Source organism: Passer montanus, unplaced genomic scaffold (genome assembly GCF_014805655.1).
Source record: "Passer montanus isolate IOZ18808 unplaced genomic scaffold, ASM1480565v1 scaffold24, whole genome shotgun sequence".
NCBI lineage: Eukaryota > Metazoa > Chordata > Aves > Passeriformes > Passeridae > Passer > Passer montanus.
Window position 1 is genome coordinate 11,266,617 of NW_024367037.1, and position 24,507 is coordinate 11,291,123.

The following is a 24,507-nucleotide window of genomic DNA, read 5'->3' on the forward strand; positions in this document are numbered from 1 at the left end:
TAGTTATCACACAATCTTTGTTCTAAAAAAATTATAGCCTGCTCTTTACATGGTCTCCGGTGACTCAGCTTTAGGAATTAATTGTCTTCCTCCTTGGAGTGCAGGATATCTGTTATTTCTTCCTTCCAAATCAACTCCCTCTTTACTAGATTCCTTTTGACTATTCACATTTCCATTGATCACATCCACCAGCTTCATCTCACTGGTTCCAGCTGAACAAAGTCCTTACTACTGTGTTCTGAAATACTCCAGAAGAATTAACAGACAAGAAGAAAAGTGTGTGGGTCCCAGAGAAGGAGGAAATGCTGGTTTAGATTCAATATTTCTTTATACTGCTTAGAAACTGTGCAGAAAATAGATTTACCTTTAAATGTGAGATGTACAAAAGCCGTGATGATGACTTTGAAGTCCTATATATTTTGTATTTTTTTTCTGATTTACTAAATATATTCCTGATTTACTTTTATTCCTGATTTACTAAATATTCCTGATTTATTAAATATTCTTGATTTACTAATAAATATCCTGATTTACTAATTTTCATAGTTGTGGACACTTGAGTTTTTTAGTAGAAAATGGCATTAATAACATACTAAACCTGTCAGATCATCCATAGTGCCTGATCCTTTCCTAACTAGAATTTTTTTTTTCCAAAGCAACTGTGTTCTAGTAATGCTAAATTTTCTTAGAAGATTAATTTTCTGTGACTGTGAGTGCAATTTTCTTATATCACAGATGATACAAAGTTAACAGTTATTTAGCTAAAGATTCCACTTGCTCTTCCGACTTATTAAAGAATTCTGTGTTTTCTGAGGCATATGTTTGCCCTGATTAAATATGAATCTGTAATTTTATCTTTAAATTTCTCCAAAGCAATAGGATCTGTATATGTATTTATACATGTATACACAGACCTAAATCATCTATATTTATGCATCTAAACCCATGTCAAATATTTGTTATTGTATGTAAGTTATTAAGGACATATACATCCAAAATTTGGTTTGAATTAATAACAACTTAGTTTACTCTCTGCCTGAGAGAAGATAACATGTGTTATGGAATCACTTCAAATGCTGCTCAATAAATTGAGAGAAAATGAAAAAGAAAATTATTTTTTTTAAGAAGCAAATTATATGAGAAAGCTTTTTTCATTTCTATTTCAAAATAAAAATATTTAGCTGCTAGAAAACCCAGCAATTAATATATTTGTTTCATTTGGGACAAATATCACATTTGTTTTTGTCATTTAAAAATGGTGTTTCTGGTCTAACTCCTTACACTCCACCTTTTCTTCATCTTTTCTCCTCCAGCCTAACTATACTGGTGTACTGATAAGCAGGTGCAACCATGTGAGTGTATGCCAGAAATTTTTAGAAAGTAGCTTGATTTCCTGCTGTTCCTCACAAGAACTGATATTTGTTTGCTAATGCAGAATCTAGGTGAGGAAAAAAAAGAAAAAAAAATAATGGTTACCTTAAAAAATTATTTTACTGTGAATATTTTTTTTTAAAGGACAGTCATTAGAGAAGGTGCCATGAGACTACTGTCAATCTTCTATCTAGGATATGAGCAGCTCCCCATCAAAGAAGAAACTAAGCTCTGTATTTTGATTCCACTGTGTTTTTGCATTGGGATTTCTGCTACAAGTTTTGCACAGGGACAAGCTCATTAAAGACTCAAGAATAAAAAAAATTATCTGAGCCTTGTTATATTTCTTGGTTGCTTTGCCTATTAACAATTAATTTTTTTTATCACCAGTGGGCCTACTGATGATAAAGCGACTGTGTTTTCTTATTCCTATGGGAGCATTCTGTAAAATACTTTGAAGGAGGGGAGGAGAAACAATTTGCTTTACTTCACTGACATATTAGAAAATAGGCATGATAGATGTAGCATTTTAAGCAATATAAATGTAGTGCTGAAAAAACATATATGATTTATTTTTATTTTAATTGAAATTTTGAATGCAACAAGAACAGCTGCTGAGGAAATGTTTTCCCTTTTTAATGGTAAATGTAATAGGTGCCATTTGCTCCTGTAAATTTTTAGGACTGTATTAGTATAACTGGTATGTTAAAAGGTTTTTAAAGAACTTATGTTTTGTAATTATGAGACAATTTGTACAAGAAGAAAACAAACATAATCTGTTTTATTTTTCCTTGAGGTACTTCGGTTACGCAGGTAACAGCTACAGATGCTGATGATCCTTCTTATGGGAATAGTGCTCGTCTGATTTACAGTCTTGTTGATGGACAGCCTTATTTCTCTGTGGAGCCAAAGACAGGTACCACAAGTGGATTTGTACATTCATAAACTCATAAAATGGATGCAAGCAAAATGGTCTTTCTTGATTTCAACACAAAGATCAGCTGGCACCACTCTACACTTTTGCATCTCTGTATAGATCCTAGATCTGAAAAAAAACCCCACTTTTCTTTCCCATAGGAAGATGAAATTCTTTCTCTCTAGCAAATCCAAATTTATTAGAAAATTATCCTGTTAAAGAGCTAGACTCTGAATATCACACTTTATAAATTATTCTAGGAATGATTCTTAATCAACATCTCAGTGGCACATCATGCGATATTTCTATCGTATGTTGAGAAACAGCAGATATGTGACATCCCTCCAAAAACCTAATTTCTGAGTAAGAGAGATGGCTCTGTATGGTAGAGGAAATATATGGAGTATTCTGCTCCTCAGAACTCTAAATATATGAATGGGTTTGACATAGAGTGTACTTGCTATTATGAGGACTAATACCCAGTATAAGAACAGTTGTGCTATGTGCAGTTTAGAATGAAAATTTATAGCTAGGTGCAGTGATACATGTTACATGCATATTATACTATATACCCATGTCAGATGTTGAGAAAAAAATGAGACTTATTTGCCATTGTATTATATTTCTTGTTTTTAGGGGTCATTAGAATGGCTTCCCAAATGGATAGAGAAACAAAAGATCAGTATTTGGTCATCATTCAAGCCAAAGATATGGTTGGGCAACCAGGAGCGTTTTCTGCAACAGCCACTGTTACCATCAATCTCTCTGACATCAATGATAATCCACCTGAATTTCAACAGCGTGAGTAGAGGCTAATTACAGTAATGGAATTCTTGAGGAAGTTTAGATCCACTGTAGCTCTGTTAGGTTTGCACATAGGTCTCTTTAGAACAGGGCTGTGCTTTGACTTTAGCATACAGCTGTAAAAAAAAAAAAAAGGTGGAAAAAAGTAGGTCTTTTTAGAACAGGGCTGTGCTTTGACTTCAGCATACAGCTGTAAAAAAAAAAAAATAGTGGAAAAAAAATCACAAAGTCCTCAAAAAGCTCAAAAATCAAGAAAAAAGAAAATCTATAATTTCAAAAATCTCAAGTCTGCTGGTTTTACTTGCTAATAGACTTTGGAGACAAATTGTTAAACTGCTTTCCCTATAATTTGCACTACCTCAGCATAAAATCTGGAAAACAGGATATTTAGCTTCATTTTCACTCACCTTCTTTCTTATTTTCCTCTCTTCATTTTTTTCTGACACATGCTAGAGAGTTTTTGGCAAATGAGGTGAACCTCTCTGTCCAGGTAGCAGATGTGGAAAGGAAAAAACTGCACTGTTGGGAAGTGCTGTCCTTGGCTGTTTTTTCACCACACTCAGTCACAGAACCACAGAATAGTTTGTGTTGGAAAGGTAGCAGATGTGGGAGATGCTTATTGGGCTAGCAGGAAAAAACTGCACTGTTGGGAAGTTCTGTCCTTGGCTGTTTTTTCACCACGCTCAGTCACAGAACCACAGAATAGTTTGTGTTGGAATGGACCTTTCAATGCCATCTAGTGCAACCTTCCTTGGGAAGGGATGCTCAGATCTGCATTCAAACTGATGTAGAATTTTTTCAGGGATGGAGCATTCACCTTGTCTCTAGGCAACCTGTGTCAGTATTTCCTCACCCTCAGAGTAAAAAGCATTTTTCTTATATCTGATCTAATCCTTCCCTCCTTCAGTCTAAAACCATTAGCTGTTGTTTTGTTTGTTGGGTTTTTTCAGTCCTTTGCTCTATACACTGCTGAAGTAGGGCTGAGAGGGAAGGGTTCCCAAGGGAAAAGATTGTCCTGCCCTGCACCCAAGATCTATACAATGCCAGATCACGTTGATTGCTCCAGTAGAATCTGGGGCTTTTCGCAGCTCTCTGAGAACCTCAAGCTGCAGCACTTATTAACCACGGCAGATCACTAAACATTGCCATTATTTCTTTCTTTAGGGCTCTACTACATGAGTGTCTCTGAAGAAGCTCCCGTGGGCACCACCGTAGGCAAAGTCTTCGCAGAAGACAGAGACATTGGAGACAACGCAGCCATGGACTATTTCATTGAAGCAGACAGCTCAGATGTTTTTAACATCATTACTAACAATGAGACTCAAGAAGGAATTATCTTACTAAAAAAGGTGGGATCTCAGAAACTTTAAAAAAAATCTCTAAATATTTGAAAGAAAATCCGCAAGCAAGCTGGATGTGCAAAACAGGTCTACTACTTCGGATTCCCTTACTCATTTTTCTTTAGGCTTTGTGATTTGATTGGAATATTACTGGGGATAAAAAAGAAAAAGCCTTTACTTTCTGTTGACATTTCTGACTCTTTCCTATTACTTCTGAATATAATAGCGACAGAGTATCTTAATGTTATCCCTAACTGTGCCACACAGTACATCCCGTTGTGAGAAAATGTTCTCTCTTCTGTGCATTGCCTGTAAAATATTTATCAATAAATTGCAAGCAATCTCACCTCACTTTCAATACCTCCTGTTAACTGAAACAAGAATTTATTATTATACTAGATAGTAGAGTATTTTTGGGGCATAGCTTTAAAAATATACCAAGTGCAATCAAAAAAGTACAGTTTATGAATATCAAAAATTTATATTCTTTGGAGTATTTTTTGGGGCATAGCTTTAAAAATATACTAAGTGCGATCAAAAAAGTACAGTTTATGAATATCAAAAATTTATATTCTTTGATACTGTGTAATTTATTTTGGAAACACTCGGGAAGATTTCTCAGTCATCTCCAGGATCATCTGAAATGAAGACAGAGTTCAATAGCCTAGTGAAATGTAGGAGCTTGAAAAATTGAATGCTTTAAGTGTGAAAATTTTGGAGTTTTTGTGTTTTGATATTTTTTGTTTGTTTGTTTTGTGGGTTTTGGTTTTGTTTTTTAGCTTGGGAAGTTATTTATTTAGTAGGCCTTTTTGTTTTATTTATTTCTTTAATTCAGAAGAAAATTACTAAAATTGTAAATGAAACTATGTCGTTAGGGGTTACATTCTATGGGAATTCTTTTTTACAATGTTGCTTGACTGCAGCATTAAAGCCAGAGCAAAACATGAAAGCAAACAAGCACTTTTGAATTTGAAAGTGTTTTTAACATAAAAAGAAAACCTTAGAATTAACTTTTAGTAGTAACCATTTTTTTGAACAATCTTAAAAGAAGTATAACACTACTTTGTCTTTAATCTCACATCATTTATTGAACTATATTTAATTTAAATATGGAGAAAGAAATATTCCAAATTTCACTTTATTTCTTTCTTTCTTAACAGAGAGTGGATTATGAGAGCAAAAGGAGATACAGTATTCAAGTAAAAGCTGTAAACAGATACATTGATGAGCGTTTTTTGAAAGAAGGACCATTTGAAGACACAACCATTGTCAAAATCAATGTGGAAGATTCTGATGAACCTCCAGTTTTCACCTTGGACAACTATGTGATGGAGATTGTTGAAGGAGCTATGAGGGGTGCACTGGTGGGGGTCGTAACTGCCAGAGATCCAGATGGTGATGAGAGTCCAGTCAGGTACCTCTCCTAAAATATGAACTGGCCTCAAAAGCAAATACAGTTGGTATTTCCAAAGGGTATTTCTGTTCCTTACCACAGCTCATAATTACAGTTAATTGTCTTAATTGCTTTTACTGTGATAGACAAGGTTATTGCAGATGTCATGGTTTAACCCCCATTGGCAGGTAAGGACCATACAGGCACGTGCCCACAGCCACTGGGATGTAAAAGAGAATTGAAACCATAAAGTTGTGAGAACTCATGGGTTCAAATAAGGACGGTTGTTTATTATGATTTTATATATCAAAATAATAACAATAACAAAAATAATAGTAGTATCAAAGAAAATAAGAGATAGGAAAAACCCAAATCTTCAACAAATCTCCAAGAAAAAAAGTGATGCAAGAAGACCCAAAACAATTGCTTACCGCAAGCCAGTTTACACCTAGCCACTCAACCCAGCAACAACAGATTCTGCTATTTATAATATCGGTGATAAATAATTTTGCTGTCTCTTAAAGGAAAAAACAGGTAATTAATCTTTAACATGGGATTTATAATTAAAATAGCTTCTTGAATTGCCTGACATCACTGTGTACTATGCAATTTAGACAAAGCAGTGACAAATGGTTGAGACACAAAATAATTTATGGTATGTAGATTTCTAATAGGAGAAATACATATATATTATGCTAAAGCTTCAGAGCTGTGGGTGGTGATTTGTTATGATTTTCTATTAATTTACTATTATTTATTAGACTACTAATATGTTAAATTAAATAGGGAAAAAAATGTACATGGATTTTTTTTTTTGTTCCCCCCTCTAAAAGGGCTCATTTGGTAGTTTGACTAGGTGACTTCAACATCTCCTGTGGAACAATTAAACATTAACACATATCTATAACTTTTTAGTCAGAAATGTTTTGGAGGAACTGGCTTCAAACTGAAAATGTCCACATAGTCCCAAAACAGTGACACAGGTATTGCATCAATCAGTTATTTTAGAATAGAGTATATCACTTATAATATAAAGATATGTTTTTTGGGCTAAGCACCATGCAAATGAATTTAATTTTGAAATCATTCCTATAATAAATGACAGCAGTTACTTATAACATAGAAAACAACTTGTGTTGCTTTGTGGACTCCACATTTCAAACAAACAAGTTAAAAAAGATGTGCAACAAAACATCACATTAGTAATAAAAAAATTAAAAAACCCCTAAACCTAATATTGTTTTTCTGAAAAATGTTTATCAAGAATCAGATTGCCAAATTATGCCCAAATAAAATGACTATATTCAGAAAAAAATTATAAATACCTTAAATAGAAGTTTATAAGTATCCAAACTTTGGTTCAGATAATAAGAGCTTTCACTTATGGTATTGTGCTGGTTCTTCGATTTATCTTCTTACTGGGTTTTTTAAAAAAAACCAAAATGTATCTATAGATAACAAATTAGAGAGTCATTTAACTGCTGACACATTGTCTGAGCTGGACCCTAAGTGTCAACAGGAAACAGAAAGGCTTTGTCAAGCAGAATTAAAGGTAAAATAAGAAGAAATAGTTGCATGTGGGTATTCCAGATTGGAATGGAAAGAATCTTCCTATCATTCAAACAGGCTTTATTTCCATGAAATGGACTTTATTAGCAACTGCAATTGTCTTCTATTGTATTTGTATCGGGTGCTCCAATGAAGGAAGGAATGATGAATCTGACTTCATTTTCTCAGAAGGTTAATTTATTCTTTTATGATACTATATAATGTTAAAGAATACAGAGAGGGTACTTACTGAATGCTAAAAAGATAACAATGGAAACTTCTGACTCTTTCCAGAGTCCTGACACAGCTTGGCACTGATTGGCCATTAAAACAACTCACACCAGAATCCAATGAAACAATTATCTGTTGGTAAACAATCTCCAAGCACATTTCACATGTGAGCACAGCACAGAAGAAGCAAATGAGATAAAAATTGTTTTTCTTTTTCTCTGAAGTTTCTCAGCTTCCCAGCTGGGTGAAGAGATTTTTCAAAAAATGTGAATGCTACGGTCCTCTGCTTTGCCGACCATTAAAAACAGCAGTAAATATATTTTACATTTGAATATCTTTGACTAGAGATTTGAATGTCTTTGGTTGCTATTTCAGTTCATCTTTGCCCTGTGACAAGTGGTTAGATTTTAACAGCTTGAGTGTATGTGTATGTGCACATGTACATGTCCTCAGCATCTGGAGCCTTTTCAGCAAAGACTCGGGAGTGCTGAGTCTTTCCTGCAATCATCTCGTGCCGTAGGATTTTGTACTCTGCCTTAGTGTCACCTCATTACAGATAGTTGTCTATCTTTATAATGCCTATTCCCTTGGCATCAGAGCATGTCAGCAATGATAAAATAGATTTGCCATTATACCTCCACTTAGATGTTGCTGTTATTCATTTCACAAGTGGCAATTTTGCTGTTTCTTTTCAATGAAGTCATTCACCTGCTGTGAGACTGACTTAGAAGTAAGAATGAATAATGCATTTTGGATTCAGTTCATATTAATATAGATCTGAGACGTATTTAGTTTTATAAAAGGAAGAGCTTTGATCTTGGCAGCAGTGAATTTTAAATGTTTATACATGTACATTTTTCATGATTTCCGAGTTGTTGCAGCACACATTTATGTGCATATATGCGCAGCTCTGTTTTCTCAGTTGACAATAGCTTTCTATGTCCTTGCCTCTGATGGAACTTTTCAGTACTACAGAATGTCTTTCCTTTTTTTTGGTGCAGGTACTCTATTGTCCACAGCAGTCATTTAAAGAGACTGTTCAGCATCAATGAACGCAATGGAGCAATCATTGCCACTGAACCTCTGGACCGAGAGATAGCTTCTTGGCACAACATAACTGTTACAGCCACAGAAACAAGTGAGTAAGAAATGTAAGGAACGCTGGGGTTTTTACAGTGTGAACTGTAATTATCCTTTGTATGTGCCTTCTTTTAAGTGGAGAATACATTCTTCTTTCTGATTATATTACTGTTGCTTGCTACACTAAGGAGCATTATTAAAATGATTAGTTAAATAGAAGTGGAATATATTTGAGCTCCAAGGTCCTGTGCTTTTGCATAAAAGATGACCTTATGAAAAAAGAAATTGTAATAGGATCGAGAGTGTAAGGCTTTCAAGTTACACTGAAGCATAAGAATTGCTCCTGCAGTGCAAGATCTTATGTTAAATTAGACCCTGGTTAATTTCACACCAGATTTTTGACTAGTGTGAAATTAGCCAGGGTCTAATTTAACACCAGTCAGAAACCTGTGGCTCAAATTAATTGTGAATGTTAAGGCCTAAGCATCTAGACTTCTATTCAGGGACAATTAGAGCCTTGAAGCACCTTTTATATAGATTTCACATGTCAATTTTGTTTGAAAGTCAAATGCAAATTACCCCTGTTTGTGTTTTTGGTGATCTGGTGGCCCTAAATCTGGGACAGAACTAGAAATTTAACAGATCCTCATTTATAAGGCAGTTTAACAAGATTACTGGGATATTATTTAAAAACTAATCCCATTTATCCTCAGGAAGGAGGAAAACCATGTGAAGCTAGAGTAAAATCAGTAAATCAGACAGATTTTCCCAAATACTCTTAGAGTCTGTTCTTTATTCCTGAATCTCAGTTAAATGCCATTTATTGCTATGACCACTTTAAACATATATTGTTAAACTTCACTGTTGCCAAAAGGGAGACTTCCCTGTAGAACATTGCTGCTGGAAGTCTACTATAGGATAGTCAGTATCAATTTTCATTGAAGTCTTTAACTTGTATTTAGGAATTGATGGTACTGTCTTCCTTTTCAGCTTCTGTGAGATTTTAAGCATGAATTTCATTCTCATGTTGTTGGGCAGATGACAGGTGTTAGCAAATTTGGTCTCTGGCATGTCATGAACAGCTCTGTGGAAACACAGCAGGATAACTTTGGCCTAGACTTTTTTGTTTAGTTAAACAATAAAACAGGAGAGAACTAAATGTTACAAATGAATAACCGTCTCCTGCAGCAAAAGAAAGTGAGAATTTCACGGTAATGAAAGCTATTATACAGAAATGGAGACCTCGTTATGTTCAAATTCTTATTCTTTATTTCTTTAAGATTATAAGGTCAATGTCTATAATATGTTCAAAATATCTCAAGTTAGGTCATCTTGGTCTGGGCACACGTGAAAGGATTTGTATCAGGAACTAGCAGCATATTATTCCTTGAAATATAGTCATAATATATGCTGTGTGCATGAGACATTTGGTGGATGACATTGTGGCACCACTGAAGCACAATCAAAATGCCATTAGAGTTCATTCAAATAAGAAGTTCATTGTTGCTTAGTCAAGTATTGAAACGACATTACAACAGCAACCTCCCAAGGAGCCTGTTGAGATGCCCTGACATTCATACACTATACAAGACTTTTGAGTCCCTTGCAATGTTTGCAGGGATCAGAGATTAGTAAGAGAGGCTTAACTCTGTTATTTTGGACCTGTAGTGTGGATCATCCTATCTTCGTGCCATTGAAGGAGCATGTTTTAAAAATATCCAGAGGTAGGCCTAATTTGCTGGAACTTAAATGTGAGCAGGGAGAACTTGCAAATTCTTGACTCTCATTCCACTTTATGCTTAAAGCTCAAGAAAAATCAATTTTATTTTCATCAGTTTTTACTTGGTTGTAAGAAACTTTCACGAAGTACAAGGCTGAAGTACAAACAACGTCATTCTAATCCTGCCTGAGAGCAAGAAATCCTTAAATCATTAATATCCAATTGACAGTCAGTCAGTACTGGTTTTCCCTAAGCTCAGTACCGGGGTCAGTTCTATTCAATATGTTTTATCAATGATCTGGATGATTGGATCATGTACACTCCCAGTCACCTTATCTATAGCAACAAGCTGGGCTGTGGGAGGTTATTCTGTTGAAGGGTATAAAAGCTCTGCAGAGGGATGTGGGCAGGCTGGATTGATGGGCCAAGGCTAATTGTACGAAATCCAACAAGACCAAGTTCCAGGTCCTGCACTTGTGTCACCAACCCTGCGTAGCACTGCAGGCCGGGGGCAGAGTGGCCAGAAGGTGCTGGAGCACATCCAGGGAAGGACAACAGAGAGGGTGAAGGCTTTGGAACACAAGTCCTGTGAGGAGCAGCTCAGGGAGTTGGGGTTGTTTGGACTGGAGAAAAGGAGGCTGGCAGGGAACTTTCTGTACAAGTACCTGAAAGAAAGTTGCAGGGAAGTGGGGGTCAGTCTTATCTGAAGATGAGAGGAAAGGGCCTCAAGCTGCACCAGGGGAAGTTTAATTACATACTAGGGAAATATTTTTTCTGTGAAAAGGTTTCCAACATTGGAAAATAATAAGTTTCCCAGGGAAGTAAATGAGTCACCTTCCCTGGAAGTGTTCAAAATACCCATGGATGTGATTCCTGGGGTCATGGTTTAGTGGTGAATATGGCAGAGTTAGGTTGACATTTTGACTTGATTAACTGAGAAGTCTTTTCTGACCTCAATTATCTATGATTCTGTGATCAGTTTTACTTAATACAGTCAGTCCCAAAAAAAATAACTCACAACAGACAAGAGTCATTTTACCACTGAGTCTTGCAGGTGTCCTTTCATGGGGGTCTCCAGACCTGGATACAGGACTGAAGTTCTGTGATAATTTCAGTATGGATAATATAAATTAAATATTAAATGTCACCCTGCCTTTTGTCACATACATATTTTTGTTGATAAACTCTTAACTTTTTGGAGTAGTCCTTTCTTAAAAACAATTTATGTTCATTTATTTCAGGAAGTAAAGAAATTTGCCTTAGCATAAATGATAGTCATGCTATAGAAATAGAAATTTTTATAAGATATATCTTTTATAAAAAGATAACATTTGTTGTTATTAGTAGTGCTAGCATTATTGTTATAATTTGAAGTTTATGTTTACTGGCTGATGTCAATGTAAGCTTTCTTTAATCCCCTGCAAATACTGAATTCTGTTTTGTGTCTAGAGATGGTCATTGCTTTTCTTTTCAAGTTGTTAATACGTGTGTCTAGCAATTTAAGTGTCATCTTAATTTTCACACTGATCCAGCCTGTTGCACTTGACATCCTCTTCTCTGTGTCCTTGTTTTTCAAGTCCTGATCTCTCTTGTAGAGATTGTGACAAAAAAATTTTCTGCCAACTGGGAGATATTTAGATAATGTAGGATATGGGTACTTTAGCTGACTGCATGTTGCCTACCTGCTCTTCACAATGCAAACAATGCAGTAACTCTACCTCATCAAAACTGTCATTAATATTCCCTAGGCACTGATTTCAAGAGTGGTTTTGTAATATGTTGCTCCCTCCCAAAACAAAACAGCTGTGATTTTGGAAAAATTAAAAATTTTCATATTATTAAAAACTTCCATACATACAGAAATGAGAGAAATGCTGTTCCTTGTCATTTAACCCTATACTAAGGAAAAAAAAAATCCCATCAAGGCAGCTATGACACTACAAGACAAATATACTAAAGAATTAGAAACAAGGCTACTACAAAATTCCCCCTGTTCCCCGCCAAAAAAAAAACCAAACAAAACCCAAAAAAACAAAACAAAACAAAACAAAACAAAAAAAAAAACCCCAACCTTTTATTGAAAGAATACAGGTATGATTCCAACAATGTGCTATCTAAATGTTTTGTGCAAGGAAGCCAATATAGTATCTATGAATCTTACAAACAAGCAAGGTAAGAATAGGCAAGGTCCTAGCTAGGTCCTTCCTGTGCCACTTTTTATACAACTGAAGTCACCAAAGGTATTCCCTGCTTTCCATTAAAGACTACAAAGCTCTCCTTTGAAAGACAATGTAGTCAAATCTCTGCCCTATACATCCAATTCTGACTTCAGTAAAAGAATTAAAGTAACTCCTACAATCTTGATATTATTTCTAAAAGGAAGGTATGCTACTTTTTATGTTAATCTAAAAGAAGCTGAACACTATTTTTTATGTATTATTATGTATTATTATGGATGTTTGATTCAACAAGAGAAATGTCATCCCACAAAGAAGTATTTTTGAAATGAGTCTGACAGATCACAAGGTTTGGTAAATTAGCACAGCTGTAATGACTTCACAGGAGGAATAGAAATGTGAAACTGTTGAGTAGCTATGCATTTATCTCTGTGGTACTTGCTTTTGCTGCTATTTCCTTCAGCAAAAGACTCAAAGCTATCAGCATAGATTCCATAAGATCCAAGAAAACAAATGTTTGCTCCAAGCACCTAGTGTATTATACATTAAAAAAAAAGTAGAGTAAGAACCAACCAAACTGATGTAGTTTGACAAGAGGCAGAAAGGAATACTTTTAGCTTTTTTTCTTAAAGATCCATTTGACTAATTTGAATCAATGCCTTAAGAACTTCTGAACAGATAGATGCAGTGACACTAAGCACTGAACATGAGACATATTTTAACTGTAATTATCAACATACTCCTGGTTTAGATATAGGTGAGTGATATATTGGCAGACATTTTGGTTGACAAATGATAAGTATTCCTGGAATATTTTCAGGTTACTTTAATCTCTGGAAAAACATCTTAATTACTCAACAACACATCCAAGTTAACATGAGCATTACTATTGCAGAGGAACTTTTTCCCTACATGAATAATAAATTACATTGTGGAGAAGCAGATATTTCTTAAAGCTATGCTGTGCATGTCAGGATTCAATGTGCTGATAGGTAAAGTACTTCCAAGAGGTATCAAATATAGAATCAAATCATTAAGGAGTAATTTGGTTTGGAAGGAACCAATAAGGTAATTGAATCCAATAATGAACCTAGCACTGTTAAGTCCACCATTTAACCATGTGCCTGCTGCTTGATCTGTATCTGGCACTAGAGATACCTTCAAGGATGGTGACTCAACCACTTCCCAGGGCATCCTATTCCAATGCTAGACAACCTTTTCCAAGAAGAACGTTTTCCTAATATACAATCTGAACTTCCACTGGTGCATCTTGAGGCCACTTATCACTTCTTACTTGGGAAAATAGATCAACCTCCTTTCAGGCAGTTGCAGAGAGTGATAAGGTCTCCCCTGAGACTCCTCTTCTCCAGACTAAACAAGCCCAGCTCCCTTAGACAATCCTTGTCCACCTGGGCACAAGCTGGCTCATGTTCAGCTGCTGTTGACCAGCAGACCCAGGTCAGGAATGCTGCTGACGTGTTTGCAGGCTCAGCCAGTAGCAGTCAGTAACTCGGATTGACACAGACAAGGCTTTACCTTCAGCAGCACCTACATACAGGACTCCCACTGACTACAAGCACAGGCAGCCCACTCCCTCTTCTTCTGGGAAGGCAGAAGATCACTGATGCAGACATGTTCACAGATGCACAACACTCTCCAGGTTCACAAGCACCACACACACTCATGGATCCCTCTACTATCTACTTCTGTATGCTCAACACCCCTTCCTTTATCCCAAGTCCTCTTATCTAATTCATGGGCCCCCAAATCACCACACAGTGCACACTTGATGCTTGTTTGAAGCTCACACAACTCACATACTAATCCCTCATGCACCCCACATTTGCAAGTCCTCCCTAAGTGTGGATCTCCCAAACACTTCTCCTGGACCCAAGGATCCCTAACCATTGTTGAATCCAATTTAAATTTGTCAGTAAAAACACACACAAACCCCATGCACACCCAGTCTGAGGAGGATAGAGACAATTATCTCCTGTGCTCCTGAGTCAGTAGCTGGCATCAAAGACCCCCATCCCAATCCAGTATCTGGAATCAATTTTCACTTACACAAATGCAGGTCACACCAGTAGCTGCCACTTAGTCCTTGTAGCACACTTGTGAGAAAGAATGAGATTATGCAGAAACATGGCTAAGAAAACATTTATTAAGATGTAAGTTGATAGAACAGACTGGTAATCAGGTGCAAGGCTCAGCCAGACAAATGCACTGGCTGGCCCTGTTTTGCACACAACCAGCCCCTTCTATACCCTTTTCTAGCTGAACTCTCTTTGTTCCTCCCTGCGTGTTTCCCATGGATCCATACATCTCCACTGAGTCCCCATTTCTCCAGATCTGGAGTACCTCTCACTTAAAGTGTTGCCAGTTACAAAGTCCAAATTGATCTAGCTGGAATTGCCCTGTGTTTTCTGGATAACCCATCAATTATCATTAGGTTTGTTCCTTGCCATAGTCTCTGTGTTTGTTTTGTCAGATCTGTCTCTTGGTTTTGTATCTGTTTTTTTCCTTTTTCTCCATTGGTTTATCAATTGTCAAGGCCATTGATCTGATGGAAAAAACATTCTCGCACTTCAGGTGCCTACATCAAATAGTATATCTGACCAGGTTAGGTGCTCATCATCCCCTCTCTTTATCACTTGTCTCTTAGGTTTTTGATCCAGTATGTTCTTGTTTATGGCTTCCTCTTTGTCGCATTAACTCCTGTTTCACTGGAAAAGGTCCTTGACCAGATACCCTTAGAAGAGTCGACACTTTCTTACAACATAACCTTAGATATGGCTAGTACAGTAATTTTTTTTTCATCAGCAAAACATTATTTAATTTTTCCTGATCAGGTTTTATCTTTTACATTTAAATCAGTTCCTGATTGGGAAAAGAAAAGCATGAACAAATCCAAAATTTTACTTGAAATATCTTATCTCAAGACATACTATTATAATGGTACTGTATTATTTATAATAGTATAAAAATATGTCTATAAGGTCTTTGTGATTATTTTCTTCCCTGCAGAATATAGGTAAAATTTTCTAATCTTTACGTTACTTTAAAATATTTAGTAGATAATTTATAACTTTTATTATTTCTGTCTTTTTTCAACCATTAGGAAATCCTGAAAAAATTTCAGAAGCAAATGTTTATGTCCAAGTTCTTGATGTTAATGATAATGCACCAGAATTCCCTAAAAATTATGAAACATTTGTTTGTGAAAATGCAGTTTCTGGACAGGTGAGCATAAAATACTTAGTCATCATTTTTCTCATTACAATGAAGATTTGGTCTGAGATTTTAGCTTTGATTTCAGTTCTGTGAGTACAGAATACATTTTTTCTACTTCCAAAGTTAGTTCTGTTGACATATGCATAATATGAAATTTAAATTTCTGTACAGTGATGTGTATTTTTTCCCCTTTAAAACAAAATCTGTGTGTCTTGTTTGATTTTTTTTTAAAAAGTAATAAAGTACAGGCAGAAACTTCTGAAAAAATACAGGACACAAATTTGTTTCATGTTAAGGTCACAGATGAAAAAGCTGTGGCCAGTAATTTCAGCAACAACATAAGAACTTAGCAACAACATAAGAACAGGATTAGACCCATTTCAAGCCAGATCCATTGTGTCCTTCAGATAGAAATGTTTCACTGTGAACTGAATTCAAATCCTGACTAGTTCAGTGCAAGTCTGAAAATGTTTAAGACACAACTCCACAATAACTTCCTTAGCTGGCAGCTTAATCTATTGTTATATTTAACATCCTTCCCAGGAGGTTATTTTCCATTTCCTACTTGATATCGACATGAATGGCGTATCATCAGTCAGCTGCCCCAATTCCCAGTTATGCTGCTGACTTTCCATTTTCCTCCTGTTAAAAAAACAAAAACAAAAACAAAAACAAACAAACAAACAAAAAACCAACAAAAAAACAAACAAAAAAAACCACAAACAAACAAACAAAAAAAAAACCCAAACCTCTAGGATGTTAAAAAGTTGTGTTTGGGGGTTTTCATTAGGTGGATTTAGTTTCTGGGTTTTTTGGTTGGTTGGATTGGGTCTTTTTTAAAGAAAAAGATACAAAATAAACAACATCATCCAAAATACCCAACCAAACAAAAAAAAAGCTATAAAGAGAAAATTTTATACATTTTTCCATTACTCTAAAACACTAATTGGATATAAAAAAAATATCCTTTGGGATATCTGTGATGGTTCTGTTAAAACATTTTGTTATGTTGATTTCTGAGTCAAAGAGTCTCTCTTTTTGTGCCATTTTGGTTTCTTTTCACCTCTTTTACTCTGTGGTTAAATAAAGCTTTTCCTGTTGTTCAAGTGATCTCTTTATGGCCTTTTTAATCCATTTATATATTTCTCTATCAGCAACTACTTTGTTCTGCATTTGGAAATCTTCCTGTCTGCAAAGGCTACCCCTGTTTAGGAGGTATTTGGAGTGAGCCATTTCTATTGCTCTTTGGCTATCTCATAGACAGGTAAAAGTGCAGGCATTAAATCAACTGCACTTTATGCTCCTTGGCTTCAAGACACCATGAATTCAATATGGATGCTTATAACATGGATATTTGTTATACGTGTTTTATACTTGCCTACAAGTTAAAACCCAGGTGATTTATTTCTCAAGGTTTTTAGTATTTCATAGTTGTCTACTGATAAATAATATCTGTATGCTAACCTATCAATAGCTACTTTTCAATATCAATTACATATATATATATATATATAAGTATTTTGAGAATCACTGGATAAAACTGTTCTGTAAAGAACAGCATTGTTAACAATAATAATAAATTATTTAAGTATAGTACACTGCATAATTCTTTGACATTGCAATATATGAATGAGGGATGAATGTGATTTTTCTCGCCTTACAGAAAAGCGTAATGTTACTTTATTTTTTTTCATTATTTTCATTCTTATAGGTTTTTGAGAATCACAGGCATCTTTAGTTTAGTCTTTTGAGACTGTGACAGTAATGTTAAATAATTTTCTCATTAACAAATTATCTTAAGAAGAACAACAGGAAAATGCTACTGAAGTGCATAATTATCATAGACAGACTTTATGATATTTTATTCAGTGTTTAAGATTAAAACCAAATTGTTAGCTGATGTATCTTCTTTGGTGTTAACTGTTTAATTTTTTTCATTTTTATTCACAGAAAAAATATCTTTTTTTTTTCCTCACCAAGAAACCAAAAGATTCAAATGTGATTTTATAGGTGGCCTGGTTGTCCAATGAAAGAAATTGTTCAATAAGAAAATTTACATTTCAGAAGAATTAGTTTAAGGAATTAAAGGACTTATTCAAGATATTACATACATTTTTATATTAACCATATTTCTGCAATCAATTTTAAGGAGCTATGGAATCTGCTTACATGCTAAGTTGAAGTTAAAGATTGCTTAGCTACACTATCACACCTGTCTATCCTTTTAGCTGGAATCACTGTGCTGAGAGATGTTTTCAGAAATGTTCTGCACTTCTGCAATTCACTTCTTACCCTCATCTGAGCTGAGTTGTGTCTCGTTTCATGGGACATTCCAAAATATATTTGCATGAATTTACAGTGTTTAGGGGAAAAGGAAAGAAAGGCACTACTGAGGGAAAGATACCACTGAAAAATGAATTGTCTTACTCAATCTAGACTTCATCTTGGTCAGCCTAGTTTACTAAAAAAGTAATTTAGAGGGAGATCACAATTAAGTTGTTTTTACATAGCCTAAGAGTATGCTGATTTGTGATATGGAATATAAAACACATCATGAGTAAAACTAATTGTTGTCCTAATTATCCAGACACAGACACAGTTAATAATTATTTCAGTCTAGATGAGAAGGCTTGCTTTCAAGTTTTGGATTTTCTGAAAGACTATGAAAGTTCTTGGTCTGCTTTTATTGACTAAGTGCTGACCTTCAAGCCCCTGTATGGTGTTTTTGTGTGAGTTACAGCTATGTTTAGATTAGCTTCCAAAAGTCATTCAAACAAAAGGATTTTATTTCAGTCTGTAGGACTATAATCCAAATTTGACAATAAAAATGGGTATAAAGAAGATAGATAGGTGTTTTTGGCATCATACTGAATGCATTCATCATGTTTATTGGACATTTTGAATGGAATTTTCACTATCCATTTAATGTTATCATTTAGTACTGTCCTATAATGCAGAAGTCAGCTGTATACCACACCACAACTGAAGTTTTCTTTAAAACATTGAAAAACACTTTCACTGCACTACCACCATTCTATAAATTGTTTTATAAATGAATTGAACATGAAAGTTGCACTGTTAAATAGTCTTCTATCCCACTACATCTATAGTTACCATCAGATAAAATAGAACAACATTAATAAGGCATCCAAACCTATGATTTCCTCTTGATTAGACTTTTTGACTTTATAACTGTGTGTAAACACAGTAAATTATGACCACAATGTTCTCTTAATTTTTTATATTTACCATTTATGGGCATGTACAGTAAATATAAAACTTTGCACTTCAAAGGAAATATTGTTTACAAATAGTCAAAACATCAAGATGACCAAATCCACACCAAAGGAAACACTAGAGACATCTCATCAAGAATGGATCTCAAAAAAGCTTAATTCCCAAGATATTAATAAATTAATTCATCTGGAAAGTGCAGCTTGAAAGTTTGATGTAGACTGTATCAACATCCTTATACCTAAGCAAGCTGATCATCCATAATGTACCTATGCATGGTAATTTTAGCCCTTTTGTGAATATTGATCTTCCTATCAGAGAGGAAGCTGATTTCAGCTGAAGATAAACTATACTGAACTACCTATATTCTGAATTAATCTGTCATCTCTAATGCATATTTATTCTGGTAATTCTGAGTTCCTTTAATTTGGGAATCACATATGAAATGTTTTTGATATTATAGCTTGCTTAATAATTTTTATTAGATTCAAAGAAGTGATTGAGTATGCAGGAACTTAGAGTGAGAGATAAGAAAATACCTAAATTTATTTACTCAGTACTTGGCACATAATAAAATAATAATCAGTTACAGTGTAAGTGAAAAGTACTCATTTGCTATTACTTCTCTAGAAAATGAAATGTTGACAGAAGAAAAGAGAGGAAATCTTTAAACAAACTCTATGAGAATATGATTAATCTTAAAAATGAGTAGTTTGCTAAAACAGATCATTTCTTGCAAATCATGATGCAAAATTATTTTTCCTAGCAGAGAAATGAAAGTGAGAGGTAAGACACTGTTTATTATTTCATATTGCATGTTTTCTTCAACATTTATAAAAAGCATCTGGGCAGTAATGATAAGAAAATTAAAAGTTAAAAACCCCTCAACAATTAATGCATCCTTTAGATGCATGAAGCTGTGAAAGCAATGTATAATATAACAGACTCTATACCTGCAGATGCACTGAGTGTAACATGTGATGTTTTGAAACAGTGGGCACAGTGACCCATGGAAAATTCCTTTTTCTGTTTTATGTGGACAATGATTCCACAACATTATCTCTTAGCAGAATGACACAGGTGGGAGAAGTTTATTAGCATATGTGAGCAAACATAAAAAAGCACCTCAGTGTCATGGCATGAGCTTTGTAATTGTTAATCCTTTGCAGATAGGTACACAATTTTATTTATAGTTGAGCAGAAACATTTACAGTAGACCCAGATAAACCAGTTGAATACTGTGCCAATTTGCTTTTCAAAACAGAAGCAGCCAACAGGAGAACCCAAGCCTTGAGGTAAAAGGTCTACCTGGAACATGCAGTGCTGACTATAGTAATCAACACTTTAATCTTTTACCTGCTCTAAACTCTGATGATCATTAAATATTATGACACTGAGAAAAAAATCTTACTGATTACAAGACTCCTGCCAATTTGAACAAAATCAGTTCTGTACTCCAAAAAAATGGGTGACTAGGTCTCTTACATCCTATGATCCACAGCAGAACTCTTATTGTGGGATGCTTTGTGGAAAACAAAACAAAGAAACTGAAGTGGAAAAAGAGGTGGCAAATGTTTCTACTTCCCTCCATTTCTCTAATGGGATTGGTAAGACTAACACAAGAAGGACTCAAAATTCTACACTCAGAGTTCTCTAGCATTAAAATTAAGAGTACTGTTGTTGTTCACATAGACAATTTATGCCTAAAATTTAACTTGGTTGAAAGCCAATAGAAGCAAAAGGACTGCAACAAAGAAGCTTTGAACTTTCCTTTTGCACCTCTCCATAATCCCAGTTTAGTAAGACCATTTGGAGATGAGGAAATAAATTTCCAATTAAGTTTTATCAAGATTACATGGCAGTCAAGTACTCCCTAATGAACAGTTGTTGATTTTTATTTACAAGATGAATAAATACAATCAATTATGATAATTTATTTACAAGATGCTATTCCAACATCCTGGTCTGGCATGTGTATAAGGAATTTCTTCCTCTTTCAGTTGGCCACAGTAGGAATTTTTGTTCAGATAGATCACTCACAACTGACTTACCATGTCTGGTATTCTCCTGTTGTTGCCATCTACAGTTATAGTTACAAGTCCTCACAGGAATTTTTTGTCCGATGCTCAGATTCCAAACCTTCACCTCCATTTAGGCCTAAAATGAGCATCTTTCTGTTACCCATCTATGCTTGTGGTAGCTTATCTTATGGAAACTTTCTTGTCTGGTAGCACATTGAGATATTTCACTGAATTCTTTAACTCTTCAAAAGCCATCATAAATTTAAATCAGTTTTTTAAAAAAAATGATTTTAAAAAAGTCAATTAATTAATTTATTAATTAATCAAATAATTAATATCTGTTTTAAGGAAATACCCATTTTTAAATGAACTGCTGCATTTTTAAAGCTTCTATATTAATGAGACTTGAAGTAAGAATTTTTAAAGCAATGAAATTTCAGCCACATCAACACAACCACTGACATAACCTTGCAAAAGCAACAAATTATCCACTATATTTTCTTTGTTTATACACTAAAATATAGGAAGTGTGTAAGCCTCAACACACAAGTTTTTGAGATGGTGATACCAGTTCCCCTGGTAAAAGGCTAGAATCTCCAAGATTAGATGTACAAAAACCTAGGAAATCTGAAAAAGAAGAAGGGATTTCCTTCACTCTGGGTGATTTTTCCTTCCAAGTCAGTAAAATCAGAGGTACTTACTGGTTTCTGCATATTTTGTAGACTAATGTGGGCTTTGCTGAATCTTAGTAGAACAAGAAGTAAACAATAAGGATTTGTTCTGTCCTTACCTTCCAATTTTTCCCCTGCTGCTAAGGTGAAACCTTGAAGGCATATTGAAGGCATATATATATATATATATATATACACACACACACACTTATCTGTATATATATATATATCTAGAACAACCATAGGAATCTTAGGTTTGTGCAGAACAACACAGATCAAGCAAGGGAAGCTGGTTTGGATTTTTCTTTTTCTAGGTTTGTGCAGATCAAGCAAGGGAAGCTGGTTTGGATTTTTCTTTTTTTTTCAGTTAGCCACATTCTCCTTAGAATTTTATTGATTGAATCAGATATAGATGAAATGTACAGAGCCAAATACATTCTGTATGTAAAATATGGAAGTTAATAATGAGATAGCAAAACAGTATCTAATTCACAACTGCTTTAATTTTATGATTTTCACACATTATAAACGCCTAAAAATACGTTTGCAAAAGACATTGGTAATACCTGGTTAAATAAAAATCCCTTTTTTTTTTTTTTTTAGTGTACAGGTAGGTAAGTTTTCTCTACCAAGTAACTGAAATAAAAACAAAACAGAACAAAATAAATGTGCCCAAGATGTCTTTGTAGATCATTATATTATTCTGCATATTTAGTATATCTTAATAGACCCTGAATTTTAAGGACAGGCGTACATTCATACCAAGATTTATCCTCATCTGTGACATGTAACCAGCAAATTTCCAAGAGAAACAAGTATGGTCTCTTAGTTCTTTTGAGGTAGATGGTAAAATATTATAAAATGTGTCCTTCTTCACAATTTAGACTGTATATATAACTTCCTATCCTTTTTCTGTTCATATTGACCATATTCTGGGAACTACATGTCCTTATAAAAATGGTGCTGTGGTAGTCAAGGAAATGTTAGCTGTCAGATTATCCTGACTGATTTCTTGACCTGCATTTTTATACCCGTATTTGCATCACTTCAGCTATTTTATTAGTTCTGATGAAAGCAAAAAATATCCCTCAAGAATCTCTCTCCTTTGTACACTATGACATCACTGAAAAGTTATTTCTCTCATTAATGGCAATAAAAAAATCCCACAAACTAAGAAACTCAAGGGTCCTCATATTTCCATAGAGAGAAAATATAGATTTAAAATAAATTTCACATATAAAGAGGGAAGAATATTAAGAATACAAGGTTTTTGGTGTGTAAGCCACATTTTGCATTCTGTTGTGATGACTTCTTCAAACTCTGCTTGTTTGAAGAGAAAAAGAATGTGTGATGAAATTCTAGATCTTTGAAAAAGGATCTAACCAGAAAAGAGTTGTCAAAGGCACAGATGGAAAGCAGCAGTAATCACTTTCACTGACTTAAAGTCCTGCTTGTATCATTCAGGTGGTGTGTGGTTTGAGAAAAGTTAAGGGTTCAAGTTCTTGTGTACAAATATATACAAAGCATGAGATAACTGGTAAAATAGAGCCAAAGTTCAAATTTGACCCTCTCTTTTCTGAAAATCAGTGGATTTCCAGCAGTTTGCTTTCCTCCTGATCAGCAAGGATGTTCACTAATATATGCTGATAATTAAATATTTACTGATAAATATAAGAATTATAGACTTTTTAAGCAGAAATACTGCTAATTATGTTAACTATGTGGTTGCTTATTTACAGAGATGAAAAACATTCTTTTAAATGCTGTTATTTTTTATTTTATCTAGCAATAACTGTCTGGTTTGACATTTTTCTAAAAGAAAGCTATTTTGGTTTCTTGAGAAAAAACAGCCAAAAATTTCCATAATCAATCTGTTATAATATCCAGAATCAACAATTCAGCAAGTGAACTTGTCAAAGTATGTCACTTACTGGAGCTATAATATACCAGCTGAATGATGTCAATGTGTTTGTGGCCTCAAAAGGAAAGGGTTTTGCATAGAAAGATTTCTTGAAATGTAGAATGATGTACTGTTCACCTTGGATTAAAAAATAAAAAAAGAACAAAACATTCTATATATATTTTTTTTTTTTTAATTTATGGACTTCATTTACTCCTGGTCCTTTGATCTGGAAAACATTTTACATTTTCTCAAGGTTTTAGTGTCTGCTTGTCTCAAATGGATGAAAACTTAAAACAGAGTACTTGCAGAATATAAGTCTCAATAAGCCTATTTGGATATTTGGGGAATATTTGCATATTATGCAGTCAATACAGATTCACAGGTCACATCTTCAACATCAATAGTTTATTTTAACATACTTGTTATATCTTTTTTTATTGTTTTAAAGGACAAGGAACTTTTTTTACTCTTAAACAACTCTGTTCTCTTATTTTTCCAGCTAATTCAAAGTGTCAGTGCAGTGGATCAAGATGACTCAGCAGAAGGTCACCATTTTCGTTTCTCATTGGCTCAGGAGGATGGAAATAGCTCACATTTTATTGTCAAAGACAATCAAGGTAGTGTCAGTCATGCAGCTTTTTAAGACCTGCCTGATGGAAGAGGCATGCTTCCAAGAGGTTCTTAATTTCTTAAAATTTTCCATTTAAATAGAAATTTTTGTTATAAAAATTAGACATGTCCTGAGGTCCATTTCAATACAATAATTCAATAATATCAAAAAGTTTATTTTCTTTTCAAGTGAATAATATTAACAGCAAAAAGCAGTTTTATTTCAGGTTAAGAAAAAACAGCTGAGATGAAAAA

General features: G+C 34.5%; 1 protein-coding gene across 2 annotated transcripts in view; it reads left to right on the forward strand.

The window, feature by feature from the left end:
• The window catches only part of CDH19 (cadherin 19), a 114,087-nt gene that overhangs the window by 84,152 nt on the left and 5,428 nt on the right, over positions 1–24,507 (forward strand). For both annotated transcript variants that reach the window (XM_039711175.1, XM_039711174.1), the window contains exons 4-10: positions 2,168–2,287; positions 2,924–3,088; positions 4,256–4,440; positions 5,592–5,845; positions 8,605–8,741; positions 15,702–15,823; positions 24,143–24,260. In XM_039711175.1, coding sequence (XP_039567109.1) covers positions 2,168–2,287; positions 2,924–3,088; positions 4,256–4,440; positions 5,592–5,845; positions 8,605–8,741; positions 15,702–15,823; positions 24,143–24,260 — 1,101 coding nt within the window. The remainder of the gene's footprint in view (positions 1–2,167; positions 2,288–2,923; positions 3,089–4,255; positions 4,441–5,591; positions 5,846–8,604; positions 8,742–15,701; positions 15,824–24,142; positions 24,261–24,507) is intronic.